The sequence below is a fragment of the Carlito syrichta genome, unplaced genomic scaffold (assembly GCF_000164805.1).
Source record: "Carlito syrichta isolate Samal-C Ts95f unplaced genomic scaffold, Tarsius_syrichta-2.0.1 Scaffold314525, whole genome shotgun sequence".
Lineage (NCBI taxonomy): Eukaryota > Metazoa > Chordata > Mammalia > Primates > Tarsiidae > Carlito > Carlito syrichta.
In genome coordinates, this window is record NW_007258621.1 from 105,770 (window position 1) to 121,354 (window position 15,585).

At 40.7% G+C, this 15,585-nt stretch overlaps 1 protein-coding gene across 1 annotated transcript in view; it reads left to right on the forward strand.

Annotated features, from left to right (window-relative positions):
• The window catches only part of ALPK1 (alpha kinase 1), a 55,893-nt gene extending 42,718 nt beyond the window's left edge, over positions 1-13,175 (forward strand). Inside the window, exons 4-10 of the mRNA XM_008071606.2 lie at positions 1,932-1,991; positions 3,680-3,766; positions 4,641-4,717; positions 5,667-5,762; positions 7,941-8,045; positions 8,808-10,953; positions 13,039-13,175. Of these exons, the coding sequence (XP_008069797.2) occupies positions 1,932-1,991; positions 3,680-3,766; positions 4,641-4,717; positions 5,667-5,762; positions 7,941-8,045; positions 8,808-10,953; positions 13,039-13,175 (2,708 nt within the window). The remainder of the gene's footprint in view (positions 1-1,931; positions 1,992-3,679; positions 3,767-4,640; positions 4,718-5,666; positions 5,763-7,940; positions 8,046-8,807; positions 10,954-13,038) is intronic.
• The last annotated feature ends 2,410 nt before the right edge of the window (positions 13,176-15,585 follow it).

The window sequence follows — 15,585 nt, forward strand, 5'->3', positions numbered from 1 at the left end:
TATTACATAAAATAAGGGTGACTTGCACACCATCACTGCAATACCTAACAGTTGACCTGATAACCAAGAGGGCTACTAAGTGACTAATGGATGGACAGTGTAGACAGAGAGGATCTGCTGGACAAAGGGACAACTCATATCTCAGGTGGAATGAGATTTCATGGCACTACTCAGAATGGCACACAATTTAAAACTTGCGAATTGTTTATTTCTAGAATTTTTCATTTAATATTTTTGGACTGCAATTGACTGCAGGTAACTGAAACTGCAGAAGGAGAAACTGTAGACGGTGGGGACTACTGCAATTCCTTCTTTATTTATCTCTTCCTTCTTGTATTTTATCCCAGGTTGCTACAAGATGTATTTTGGCACTTCCAATATCCTTCCTGGGTCCTCCTTAGCCAGATATGCAAGTTCATCAGCTACATTTTCTATATTCCACATTACCTCTGGATATCATGTTGTCAAACTTTACACCACTATATAATGTGTGTTCCTTTCCTCAAGCTTCTTTTGTCTCCTCAACATCCTTTAAGTCTCTAAGTTTTTGTTACATTAGTACTCCCACTTTTAAGATCAATTTCTGTTATGTATTGCTATATTACAAGCCACTTCATGACTTAGTGGCTTAAAACAATAGTAACTGTCCCATAATTTTGTAGTTGGGGTAATTATTTTAAATAGAGTCCACTGGAATCTGGGACAGCTGAAGGTCCAAAATGGTCTCATTCACATAGTAGACATTTGGCACTAGCTGCCAGTTAAGAGCTTAGCTGAGGCCTCAGGTGAGAGCCTCGGTCCTGTTCCGCATGCTTCTCCATGTGGCTGCGTCACTTCCTCATGGCATTGGGGTGTGCTCCAAGAAATGAAGGTAAAGTTAAAGAACTCCTGGTGCCCAGACTAGAGAGACACTGGTGTCACTTCTGCCACAATCCACTGGTCAAAATAGGTCACAAGATGAGTTTATGTTCAAGAACAGGGCAAAGAAACTCTAGACTCTCTTTCTCAAAGGACAAATGGTAGGTAACATTGCAAAAGACCATGTGGGTGGAAGATTTTCGTGAGGCCTTTTTTGGAAACACAATCTTACCACAGCCAGGGTGTATGTCTAAGTGCATAATTTAAAATAGGATGGTCAGGGAAGACCTTAGGAGACAGTGACATTTGAGTAAAGACCTGAAGTAAAGGAGAGCAAGCTTTGGAGATCTTTGGGATAAATGCATGATAGACAAAAATAATCGTAAGTATGAAAACTCTGATGTGGCGACAAGCCTGGCAGGTTCAAGGGACAGTAAGAAGGCCACTGTGACTGAAGTAGAGACCTGACAGGAAGGGAAAGCGTAGTTAGAGATGAGGTCAAAGAAGTCACAGGAGCCAGATAGTGTAGGGCTTAGAGACACCTGGGGGAAGGAATGGTTGGTTAAAGGACAAAAGACTGAATTTCCTACCTGTGGATTGTCCGTAGATTAGGCCTTTCCTAGTCAGCGGTAACCAAAACAAGGGCAAAGTTTAGAAAGAATCTCCCCACAACCGAATCCCTTCTGGATAATTATATAAATAGCCCTATTTATGGCGATTCCTTTACACTTCTTTAGGTATAGCTTTCACAGAGAGGAGACACGGCCTTATACAAAAGTTCACCTATGTTACTCAAGCCCTCTCTATATGAATGAATTATTAAAATACACTTGAATCTAACTGCCACTTCAAATACTGTACAATTTCCCACCTTACTAACTCCTGAAAACTTCATCTTTCTTCTTCAGCTTTATATGTAATATAGTTATTGATTTTAAACTTTAAAATAGAATGTTTTCTAGAGAGATTATGAGTCCTGATACAATATATCAATCTTTGAGCATGAACCCCTTGTCATACTTAAAGTAACATGTTCAGAACTAATTGTGTGGCATTTTGTCGCTTCTTTTCAGGGAAACTTTTAAAAGCAGAGTATATCCTGAGCAGTCTCATAAGCAACAGTGGAGCAACAGGTGGGTACTTTCACATGTTCACAACATCCTTTGCTCTCAGTCCCTACCAGAATTCTAATTTAATAACAATTCAATAACTTAGTAGCAACTATATGTTAGGTGCTCCCAGAACTATCTGGCACTGGTTGTGCCACTGATGAATGAAGTGGCTTTGAACCAGCTACTTCCCTGAGTCTCTGTTTTCTCAAATTTCAAAAACAAAACAACAACATGGGGTCTGTTTTCCTGCTTCATTACAGAGTGTGTGATCTGATGGACAATAACTGTCAAGGTGGGTAACTATGTGCCTCGAAAAAGGGCTCTGTAGTGGTCTTTAAAAGAACCCCCTAAAACTATTGCATTTTTTTTTAAGTTTAAAAAAAGAATTGCAATTGAAAATAAAAGCCTGTAAATTCAGAAGAGTATGCCTAGAGCTTTAGGTATTTAAATGATTTGAAAAATCAATTTGATTTTGCTACACAAGAACTTTAATAATAGCTCATTTTGAAATAAGTTTTCTCTCAATATTTAATCATGCATGAAAAAAGCAAGTTCTAATAGTTAGGTAACAATTTGTGCCATCACATATCTTGACTGAATTTCTGGGCATTTATGTCAACGAGTTTCCCAATATGTTAAGCAAAATTTTGAATGGACTTTTAAACCCGATGTGATTGGATATAAGTTCCCAAGTTCCTTGAAACTTGTGACCATTTCCAGTCAGGAAATATTTTGGAATACAAATATTCACCACACACCTCTCACTTGAGGCCACCATCATTAAACCACAATATGCATACTTGCCATCTTCTGCACTCTACTCCCACACACAGACACAAACACACACACACACACACACACACACACACACACAAACACACACAGAGAGAGATTAAAAGCTAAGAGGAAATTAAAGAGGGTGATGTGTCAGAGAATAATAAGCAGATGTAATAAAGAGTCTGACTATTTTTGATGTTTGGCCACTGGCAGCTTTTAGGCTCAGCTTTTTGCCCCACACTGGACAAGCTGATTTAAAAAAACAAAACAAAACAAAAAAACTTATCCACAAACCGAAGCCCGGCTTACCAGAACCTTTACCCAACCCTACACCTTAACCACAGTGAAAACCAAAGCTACACACAACTTCTCTCCAGAGTCAAAAGAACCAATGTGGGTACCTGCCCTGCTCTCCCTAGCAAGTCTCATCATATGAGCAATAAATCTTGTCATACCCTCTTGGTGCATGTGTGGAATCATCAGTTTTGACAATCAAATCAATTTGGGGCAGTTGGGATTGATCCAGCACACAAGACAGTGGGGAATTCTGTAGATGTATTAATCTGGGGAGGACTTTGAAGCAATAGCTTTGAGGTTGGCAGGAGAAGGAGCAGAAGAAGGAGCCAGAGGAATGAGGATTTCAGACAGGGCTAGCAGTAAGTGCAAATGCCATGGAGACCACTATCCATAGAAGGAACACAGGTGACACCAGAGTGAAAGCTGGCTGAGGGAGAGGTGGAGACCACACAGTCAACAGTTCCTGCTGCTGACCTTAAGCTACAGCAAGGTATTTGAACCTTATTCTAAACGTAGAGATGAGATTGTCTCTCAAATTGACATCACCTGTGCTCACGAAGGCTTTTATAAAAATAGTTCCACCTTACTGGGCTATTTTGTTAATAACTCAAAAGTTTTTTCCTCTTTCATTTTAGGTTCCTGGCTCTACAGAAATGAAAGTGACAAGGTCCTGGTGCAGTCAGTCTGTATACAGATCAGAGGGCAGATTCTGCAGAAGCTAGGTACTGTCATCCAACATTTGTTTCTCTCAATGCTCGTTTACAAGGACTGGGCTGCAAAATCCTTCTGTGGCATTTTCTTATTGTATCTGGCTAGAATTGTTAATCTTCACCTGCCTTAGTTTTCTCATGGAAAAGAGAATGACATTTAGAATCCAAGGACTAGGCCAATAGCTCATACCTGTAATCCCAGCACTTTGGGAGACCAAGGTGGGAGGATTGTTGAGCACAGGAGTTTAAGACCAGCCTAGGCAACATAGTGAAATCTCGTCTCTACAAAAAAAATAAACAAATTAAGTAAAAAAGATCCTAGGACTGTCATGAATTTTAATAAAATAAAATATTTTAATTGAGTTTGTTGGAGAAATCTACAGTTGTATATTGTGGCTTTAACTGTAGGGTTCTCAGTATTATTTCTATCATCTGACTCAGTTTGGCAGCACTCCATGTGATATAGTGACACATTATTCTGAACCCACCATGGCATCTTACTTGTTCATTCCTTGGGGTACTCACGAATTTTTCAAGTTTATAGAACTTTAATTATACTTTAAAGTGCAAACTAGAGGGTTTGAAAAATTTTAACAGGAGATGCAATTATTATTCCTGTAAATAATTGAGAAAACTATTTGCATATAATATACATTAGTATATATTATATACAATAATTCTACTGTTTTCAGTGAAATAGAAAAATGATCTGTATTAAAACAACTGAAAAAACAGGTTACTCTGTCAGTCTAATCCAACCCTGAGTTCTCCTAACAGGATCAAATGAATCTTCTTTCTATATTAGTTTCCAAAGGCATTTTCTAACTTAAGAGCACAGATACTAGCTGTTTCTCCCTGTTTCTGTCTCCCTTTTTTTTTTTTTCAGGAATGTGGTATGAAGCAGCAGAATTAATATGGGCCTCAATCGTAGGATATCTGACACTTCCTCAACCAGATAAAAAGGTTGTTTGTCTGTGCTTTCTTTCTCCTTTCCTGGGTTTGTTTTTGGGCGATTATCTCTTTATGGCACAATTCCGTTTATCATGTATCAGTTTCATTGATCCTATTTATTTATTTATTCTTCATGATCCTAGGACCCCGAACATTTAGTAAGTTCCTTCTGTGTCTTGCTTTGTCCTCACTCACAGCTAGAGTCTTGGCATATATACTGTATAGTGTTTCTATAACCATTCATAGTTGTGTATGTATATATATAGTTATCTCCACTGGTTCATTCTTCTATCTATTATATTATATAGCTAGCCTCTGATTTCACAATAAAGTCAAGATGGCTAGGTTGCTTATATGTAAAATCATTTTTCTCCAGTGGAGTGGGCAAAGACTTTAATTGTTTATATATGTCGCACTTTTATTCAAGATACTGAGAAGCACTGGCTTTTTAACTTGACATTTCCATTCTCTGAAATTCTGTGGGAATACTCTCCTTGTATCTGAAGCATCAGGTTACTACATTTTCCTGAGCTGTATGAGCAGAGTGGCAACATGGTTAGAACGTGATGCAAAAAACGTTTCCTTGAGCCAATTATTCAGGCCTAGCAGTATAAACAAGTTAGTGTTGATGATCTGGTGAATCCCAACTAAGAAATAGCTGTGTTTACATTAGGTCCATGTGCCCCAGGGTGTGATGATCTCTCAAGTCCTGTGATATCCAGTTTAAAAGTATCTTCAAATAGGGTATGATCATTACACAATGTATACGTGTATTGAAACATTGCACTGTGCCCCATAAATAATTGTGTATCAATTTTTAAAAAGTATTTCCACTGTCATAGTATAAAAATGATAGGCATATGGTTCATATGCAGGGAAAATCATTGCGTTTAGGCCAAGAGTCAGGAACAATAACCCACCGTGAATTCCCATTCTGTGATTGTTTGTGTTTTCCCCGCAGGGCATTTCCACGTCACTGGGTATACTGGCAGACATCTTTGTTTCCATGAGCAAGAAAGATTATGAGAAGTTTAAAAACCATCCACAGATTAACCTGGTAATTATCATGTGTCAAAAACATGGTGCAGAGTGGCATCACCTAAAAACGGTCAACACTATTCCTGATGGTTGGTTAGTTAATCTCTTAGGAGACTGGGAGACAGGGAGCACAGTGTCTCTTCTTTTAGACTAAAGTGAGTAATTCCAGGAATGATCCTAGGAATTCCTAGGGTGTCCTATTTGGTTTTATTCAAGAAATTGAGAAGCATTGGATTTTTTTTATTATTTGAGCACCTATCACAATACCCAACTCAGAGAGGGTACTCAAAATGTTACTGGCGAATGAATGAATGAGTATCAACAGAGTGATTTTGAGCCCTGCATGTCCTTTCAACTTGTCATAAAATTCAGTTTCCCAATTTGGGCCTTCTAGATGATAAAGGTCATAATTTTTAAACTTTACTCACCATCTATTCAAGTCAGAGCATCAGTAATTTGTTCCATGCTCTTACTCCTGATGATAATGACTAATAAGATTTACATATCACTTTACAACTCAAAAAAATGTGCATAGCTACTGAGAGTGATGGATCCATTTAAAGCCCAGACTTCTTCACCATTATACAATGCATCCAAGTAACCTAAAAACATTAGTACCCCTAAAGCTGTTGAAATAAAGATTTTTTAAAATAACAAAATACAATAAAATTCAGATTCAAAAAATGTGCATATATCCACATAAGACCATCTGAGGTAGATAGAGCAAACCGTATCATCCCCATTTTAGAGAATAATAAAATGTGGTGCAAAGAAACTAAATAGCTTCTGTACTTTACACAACCAGTAAGAGAGAGAACTGGGAGCAGAACTCATGCCCCTGACCAGCCCAGATAATTGGTAAACACGTTCAAATGCTTTCCGTGCTGTGCTAAAATTGAGGACTATCATCTATTTTACCATTTTTATTAAAGTCTCAAATGGCAGCAATAACCATATTCAATACAAGTTAGTGTCACAAAAGACCACATACAGCTTGTTCCTAGTCATCTGAATGTAAGATGCTTTTTATGTCCAACCAAAACAAAAAGACAATCATGTCCTTTGTTCGCCTAAGTTGTCCCTGATGAGGTTTTTTTTTTTTGAGTTGGAGTCTCACTCTGTCGCCCAGACTGGAGCGCAGTGGCTGCTCCCGGCCACCGCAGCCTCGACCTGCTGGGCTCCGGCGATCCTTCCGCCTCAGCCTTCCAAGTAGCCGGAACTACACACGCGCGCTACCATGCCCGGCTGATTTTTTGATTTATGGTAGAGATGAGGTCTCGCTGCCCAGGCGGGTCTCGAACCTGCAGGCTCAGGCAATCCACTCACCTCAGCCTCCCAAAGGTGTGGGATTACAGGCCGAGCCACCAAACCCGGCCCCTGATGACTTTTTAAAGTTGCAGATTTCTTTGCCCCAACCTCTCTCATCCCTTCTCCACTTAATTTATTTCCAGAACACTTATAATCATCCCAAATACTATGCATGTTACTTATTTTGCATATTGACTGATTCCTCCTCAACAGAAAGTAACCTCATTGCGGGCTCACTGTCCGCTGTCTCCCCTGTGTCTGGAACAGTACCTGGCATGTGAAGGTACTCAAAGCATATTTCTAGAATGAGTGAGTGAAGGAATTCTAATTGCTGTGAAATCATAAATTAAAGGGCATTTTGCCAAGAGCAGTGCAGAAGTCATTAATTAATCTGACCGCAAAATGTTCAGAGTTCCCGTGGTCAAAGAACTGCCATCATCCTTCAAAGCTCACCTGAATTATTTTTCACAGGTAGGCATTATAAAATTTTGCACATATTAGGCCCTCACTGGGGTGTGTGTGAAGGATGGAGGGCGTATGGAAGCTGGGGAAGGGAACAGTCAACAACACCCTGTGGTCTTTAGTCCCACTTACTCTTGATGTTGTTCTGAATGAGTTGGGACGAGGCGTGAGGAGTCCCTTGAGATCTTGAAAGGAAAAGCAAAGGAGACCAGGTGTTTATGCCTGTAATCCCTGCACTTTGGAAGGCTGAGGTGGGAGCATTGCTGGAGCCCAGAAGTTCTAGATCAGCCTAGGCAACATAGTGAGACCTCGTCTCTACTACCAAAAGATAAAATAAAATTTAAAAAAGCAGAGAAATTTCATGGCCTGTTTTTGCTCGTCAATGATGAATCACCACCATCCCTCTTTGCCTCCTGTTCTCTCGCAGACCCTGCTGAAGGAGTCTGACCACCATTTGCCGTCTGCCGCAGAAGCCTGCAAGCTAGCAGCTGCCTTCAGCGCCTACACACCCCTCTTCGTGCTCACAGCTGTGGTAAACAGGGTGCAGCCCCTCACCCATGGGTGCTCACTGATGTCACCAGTGGGAGGGAAAGGCCTAACCTTAAAGTATAAGGTGATAAGACTCCACATATGTAAAAGTGCTATGTGTCAGAGTGGTGACATCCCGGTGGGAGCTAAGTCAGTTCAGCCCAAAATAGAATGCTGTCATTCCACAACAATGGTTCCCATGCCTGGCTGCACAGTCACCCAAGGAGCCTTTTCAAAATACATATTCCCTGGGCCCTACTCTTGATCCATTAAATGCAAATCTCTGGGACTGGTACCCAGAAATCTTTAATTTTGAGATATTGCCCAGGGGATTCAAATGCACAGATGGATTTGGAATTTTTACTGTTAAATGAATGATATGTTCATATATAGCAACCCTATTTGCATAGAGAAACATTAAGTACATTTCCGTGTGTTGACACCACTAAACCTAACAATAGCAACAACCACCAGAAATCTATCATCTTTCATCAAAAAGCATCAGGGATATAATAGAATGGAAGTTGAAGCAAATTTTTTACCATTTCATACCAGTCATCACTGACATCCCAGTCCCTTCTGCTGATTCCCCAAGGACCTCAGACCCTTAACTCAATGTTTAATTGTGTATTTTTCTTAGAATATCCATGGCATGTGTTTATTTTCTTATATTTCAAATGACTGTTCTCCAGGAATGAAAAGTATGTTCTGATTCGCTTCCAGCTTCCAATTCAATATCTGAGTTTGTATTTGGTATTTTCCCCAGAATATTCGTGGCACATGCTTGTTGTCATATAGTAGCTCTAATGATTGTCCTCGAGGAATGAAAAATTCATATCTGTGTGAAGCCAAAGAGGCCTTTGAAATTGGCCTCCTCACCAAGAGAGATGATGAACCCGTCACTGGGAAACAGGAGCTTCACAGTTTTGTCAAAGCTGCTTTCGGTCTCACCACAGTGCATAGAAGACTGCATGGGGACACAGGGACAGTGTGTGCAGTGAGTCAGCTCTGTAAGGAAGCCATGGAGAAGCTGTACACTTTCACTACTTCCTCCAGAAGTCAGGACAGAGAAGCTCTGTCTCAGGAAATCATGTCTGTGATCGCCCAGGTGAAGTGTCATTTACAAGTTCAAAGCTTCTCAAATTTAGATGACAGATCTTATGTTCCAGAGAGTTTTAAGAGCGGATTAGATAAGCCCATCTTGTGTGAGAAAGTGGATTTCAAAAAAATCCTTGAAACCTATTCACAGCACCATACTTCAGTGTGTGAGGTATTTGAAACCACTTGTGAAAACAGCAAAAATAAACAGAAAGATGCAAAAACAGGAGTCTGTATCACTGCTCTAAAAACAGAAACAAAAAACTTAGATACTATGACTACTACTCAAGACAAACCATGCTGTCAAAAAGGCGCAGGAACATCTTCCTCTCAAATGGCTAAGTGTAGTCAGGAGAAACTCAGAAGGGCAGGAGGGAGAAACTGGGCCCATTCTGATGCATTTCGAGTCTCCCTGGATCAAGATGTGGAGACGGCGACTGAGCCACCAGACCACAGCAATGGCGTAGGAGCTGTTTTGAACAAGTCTCTGAGTGACAGCCAGAGCTCCAGTTCTTGGAGCAAGTTATCAGGGTTCAGTTCTTCTACAAGCTGGGAGGAAGTGAATCATCATATTGACAATAGGTCAGCCAGGAAAGAGCCTAGCAAAGAAGAACATCCGGTGGACACTCAGGGTTCCACTGCCTTTTGTGAGAAGTGGGAGAGTAGTAGGGAAGGCAGAGCTGTACATTCATGGCATTCAGAGCTTCACAGTCTCTCTCTCCAGGTATCTGAGGATGGCAATTTAGAGTCTTCTCAAAGTCAGCTACACAAGAACATGCCCTTGATGGCCTCCCCTCATCATAACACAACAGGTACCTTCCTGGCCTCTGGTGCAGGGTTATTAGAAGGAGATCTGGAAAGTATCCAGGAAGGCAGAAATATGGGACCCAGAAAGACTTTTGCTCACTCCGCAACCTCGTGTGATTCTGCTTCTTGGTCTTCTTCTGATTCTAATAGACTCAAAAATATGGCCACATATCCTTTAGTCCAAGAAGAGGAAATATTTGAAATAACTGATGAGTCTCAAGGAACCAACTATGATGCCAAAGCCAGGCATAGGGAAGAGAAGGGAGAAGAAATCAATGAAAGAGGCACAGGCCCTACGTTTAAAGATATCTCCTCCTGGGTTGACCCAGAAGGAGAAACAGCAGAAAGCACAGAAGACTCACCCTTAGACTCTCATGTAGTCATGGAGAATTCTCTGGGCAACAGTTCCATGCTGACATGTGGCTCTTTCACTCCTCACGGGAATGAAAACCATGACTCAGGAAAGGGTCGTGGCTCCATCACAGAACAGGACATCGACCCTGACGCCTCCACGGTGGATGAGGAGGAGCAATTGCACCAAATGCTGGACAGCATGGAGGCTCACTCCACAAGTGGGTGTGGCTCTCATAGATCATGTGCCCTGAGGCAGCTGCCTGGTCAGAAGGCCAAGACCCCCAATTCCTCTGTGAGCAGTAACATTCCTTTCGCTGTCCTCAGCGAAGACTGCACCACCACAGAGGAAGGAAATGAACCTGGGAGCATGCTCCACTGCAGCCAGAACTCCAGCTCATCCTCAGCGTGGTGGTTGAAATCACCTGCTTTTTCCAGCGGTTCTTCTGAGGGGGAAAGCCTGTGGTCCTATCTGAATTCCAGCGGAAGCTCTTGGGTTTCATTGCCAGGAAAGACAAGGCAAGAGGTCCTGGAGGCTCGCACCTTGCAGCCTGACGACTTTGGAAAACTCTTGGCGGGAGTGAGGCATGATTGGTTGTTCCAGAGGCTGGAGAATACAGGAGTTTTTAAGCCCAGTCAGCTCCAACGAGCGCACAGTAAGTTCAACCTTTTCAGTCAGTGCATGCTCAGGAAGCATCTATGGTGGGACCCTCTGAGGGGCTTGTTATGTAGATCATTTAAAGCTCATGAAAGATAGAGACCCCCTAATACCCTTTGCAAGTTTACAGAGAAATGTATACTTCAGGGGTCTCCCCTACTCTGTGTGTGATGGACTCTGTGCAACGACAGTGAGGCTCAGGCTCAGGCTGCCTCACACACCTCACTTCTAAGGACACATGAGACAGTGAGGGAATCTTAGGGGACTCAAGCACAGCTATCATTCAGGGTTTGAAATGGCTCTGGATGCTGTCTCATCCACTCAGCATCTATCTTCTCCATTGCTTCTCATTACCAACCAACTGATTTTAACTGTCTGGATAACATATTATCCACTCAACCAGCACCTATCTTCTTCAAGTCTCTTTACCAACCATTCAAATCCTAGGGGGACAGAGTTTGACCTAGCTAAATATAATCCTTCTAATGGGCAGATATTTTCATACCTGTCCACATAAGTGATTTCTTTCCAGTCAATGGTTTAGTCAGATGCCCCCTTGTCTAGTTCTTTCACGCTGCTATAACAAAATACCACCAACTGAGTAGCATATAAAAACAGAATTTGTTTCTCATAGTTCTTGAGGCTGGAAGCCCAAGATCAAGGTACCAGCAGATTCAATGTCTGGTGAGGGTCAGCTTTCTGATTCATTGACAGCAACTTTTCTCTGGGTCCTCACATGGTGGAAGGGGTGAGGTTTCTCTCCAGAGTCTATTTTGTAAGAGCACTAATCCCATTCAGGAAGGCTCCACCCCCATGACCAAATCACCTCCCAAAATCATCACCTTGTGGGTTAGTACTTCAACACATGAATTTGGCAAAAATACTAATGTTCAGACACAGCACCCCAACTATTGCAATCAGCAGCTACTACTTGCTTAAGAAACAGCCCAAGGCCACTGCCCATAGCATGAAATCCAGGCTGGGGAGCAACTAGCCATCAATGTGTCTAATACAGCTTTAAAGTGGTGCAGAAGCTGAGAGGAAGATAGGAGACTCTTCTCTTAGCCCAGAGAATCACATCATAATGCCCTCTCAATATGCGGAAGAATTATTTGAATGAGAAAAAGACCATTAGAAAGTACATCTCAGAAGAAACAGACTATGTAGATTGCTAAGTACTGGATACTAAAATAGTAGTTATCAATCTTGGCACCACAAGAGAATCTCCTGGACACCTTTTAAAAACTTCCAGTGCCTCATCCCAGAGGTTTCCATCTAGTAGGTCTGGGATGTAGATCCAAGCATCAGTATTTCTTATGAGCTCTCTAGTGATTCCATTTAAAGCCCATGTTGAGAGCTTCTGCTTCAAAGTATCCCAATGTTTTGCTTGCAACCTTGAAGTCAGACTAGAATACAGATCATGTTGTCACAAAAACAGCAACGTTTTCCAGTAATAGACTGTTCTTACTATGAGAGTCTTCAATTTTAGAATCACATTTCTTAGAGTTAGGTCATTGCTTGCTTTATTGTTGTGTGCCAAATTACATGTGAATAAGCACAATGGGGAAAGCAAGGCCCAAAGTTGCCAAAACAGAGTAATGATATACTTCCTTCTTCCGTCTTCTCTCAATTCAATACCCTTCTTATGTGTCTATAAAAAACTCACCTTTTATTTCCATTCAACTTCTCTGATTGAGACACCCAACTGGTCACCATTTCCCCCAGCTCACAGTCATCCCTTCCCCAAACCTATGGGTTTATCTTTTTTTTTAATTTTCTTGAATATTTTATTGGAATTCTTTTGTTTAAACCAGATATACTTGCATAAAACAAAGTAAATATAACAAGTTCTCTGTACTTGACATGCCCCCAAATTTCTGGACAGTTTCCCCCCTCAATAAGTTGACAGCTGCTCACACAGGTTAATATAGGAAAGATACACATTCCAAGGATCTGCCAAACACAAGATATAAGACACCCTTTTTGTCAGCAAATTCCACAGCATCTAAGGAGTAAGGGCATGGCTCTCCATCTGTCACAGTCTAAAGATTAAGTTGCAGGAACTGTTCTCTGGGCCTCACAGCCATCTCAATCGCATGTCCCCAAGGAGGGAGAATCCAAACCGTAGGGCTTCAGTCATCCAGTTTAGTGCAGAATCTCTGTGAGGAGGTATTGCCCCTAGCTGGGCTTCAAGAGCTCTCGTTCTTTATCCAAGGATAACACAGCGATAGACATCTTAAAAATTTCTAATGGAAAAGTAAGACACAAGAATAAAATATCAGTATAAGGTTCCTGGTCACAAATATCTCGCCGAGTCTAGGTCTAGGGATTCTAGCTGAGGATGTGGTCACGGGTTTATCTTAAGTATTTTCTTTTCTTTCTTTCATTTTTAGAAAAATATTTCTTGCAGTTTGTTTGTTCAAAGATTAGACACTGGAATAAAGATAGAAAATGCTTACAAACAAAATGGGTAGTAACATGAATTAGGTAGTAGTCATAGATATATATTATACTATATATATATATATATCTCCAAAATAGAAAAAGTTATTTAAAAAAAGAGAACTTCAAAACTTGTAAGTGTCTTACAGTATTTATGTAATCTAAATTCTCATTCCAAAAGATATAGTTCTATGCTTAAGAAATATTTACATTTCTTTTTTTTCTTTTTTTTTAACATATTTTTTATTTAAAAATTGTGGGGTACAGTTGAGGGTTAGGTATACAAATATGCATCATTCAGGCACCCTTGTGGATAAGGGGTGTCTCCCATCCCCAGACAGATATTGACTACCATTAATCCCACCTCCCTTCCCCTCCCTACTCCCCCCCATAGTTTCCCACCACTGTCAATCCTTTTCTTATAGTATTATGATAGATGTTCAAGGTCCACTATATGAGTGAGAACATGTGATACTCAGGTCTTTGTTTCTGTGAGAGATCACTCAGTATTATAGACTCTAGTTCAATCCAGGTTGCTGCGACATTCATGATTTTGTTCTTTTTTATGACTGCATAGTATTCCATCGTGTATATGTACCACATTTTTTTAATCCAGTCCTCTTTTGATGGACAGCATGGTTGCTTCCAGGTTCTTGCTATTGTGAACTATGCTGCAATAAACATACATGTGCAGGTATCTTTTTGATAGTGATTTGAGTTCTTCAGGGTATATTCCCAGTAGGGGGATTGCAGGGTCATATGGGAGGTCGATACTTAGAGCTTTTAGGAATCGCCACACTGATTTCCACAGAGGTTGCACTAGCTTACACTCCCATCAACAGTGTAGAAGTGTTCCCTTTTCACCACATCCTCTCCAGCAACTGTTATTTTTTGAGTTATTGATAATGGCCATTCTGACTAAAGTTAGGTGGTATCTCAGTGTAGTTTTAATTTGCATCTCCTTGATGATTCGTGAGGTTGAACATTTCTTCATGTGTCTGTTGGCCGCTCGTATGTCTTCTTTTGTGAAGTGTCTGTTCGTATCTTTTGCCCACTTTGTAATGAGGTTGTTTGTTTTTTTCTTTTCAGCATGTTTGAGTTCCTTGTAGATCCAAGATGTTAGGCCTTTGTCAGACATGGAGTTGGCAGATACTTTTTCCCAGTCTGTGGGCTGTCTCCCTGCTCTCTTGATGGTTTCTTTGGCTTTGCAGAAGCTTGTCAGTTTAATGAGGTCCAATTTGTCTATCTTATCTCTTATGGCCTGCGCATTTCTGGTTTTGTTCAGGAATTGGATGCCAGTTCCAATTTCCATGAGGGTATGTCCTTCATTTTCTAAGGTTTTACATTTAGGTCTCTGATCCATTTGGAGTTAATTTTTGTGTATGGGGATAGATAAGGATCCTGTTTCAATCTTCTGCATGTGGTCAGCCAGTTTTCCCAACACCATTTACTGATTAGGTTCTCCTCTCCCCAGTGGTCGGTGGTGAAGACTTTGTCAAAGATGAGCTGGTTGAAAAATTGAGGTTTTGCTTCTGGAATCTCAATTCTATTCCATCGGTCTATATGCCTGTTCCTGTACCAATACCAAGCTGTTTTATACTCAAGTTTGAAGTCTGGTAATGTGATACCTCCTGCGATTCCTGGTCGTTTATGGTTCCATATGAATTCCTGTATTGTTTTTTCTAGCTCTGAGAAGAATGTTGTTGGTAATTTGATGGGTATTGCATTAAATCTGTAGATTGCCTTAGGTAAGACGGACATCTTCACAATGTTGATTCTTCCAATCCATGAGCATGGGATATTTTTCCACTTGTTTGTGTCATCTTTGATTTCTTTGAGCAGTGTTTTGTAGTTTTCTTTGTAAAGGTCTTTCACGTCTCTGGTTAGGAAGATACCAAGGTATTTCATTTTTTTGTGACTATTGTGAATGGGATTGTGCTTTTTATTTGGGTTTCTGTTTGTTTATTATTGGTATAAAGAAATGCAATTGTCTTTTGCACATTTATTTGATACCCTGAGACTTATCCAAAGTCCTTTATCAGTGCAAGGAGGCTTTTGACAGATTCTCTTGGGTTTTCAAGGTACACAAACATGTTGTCTGCAAAGAGAAATAGCTTGACTTTCTCTTTTCCTGTTTGGATACCCCTGATCACCTTCTCTTTTCTGATTGTTCTAGCCAGGAATTCCA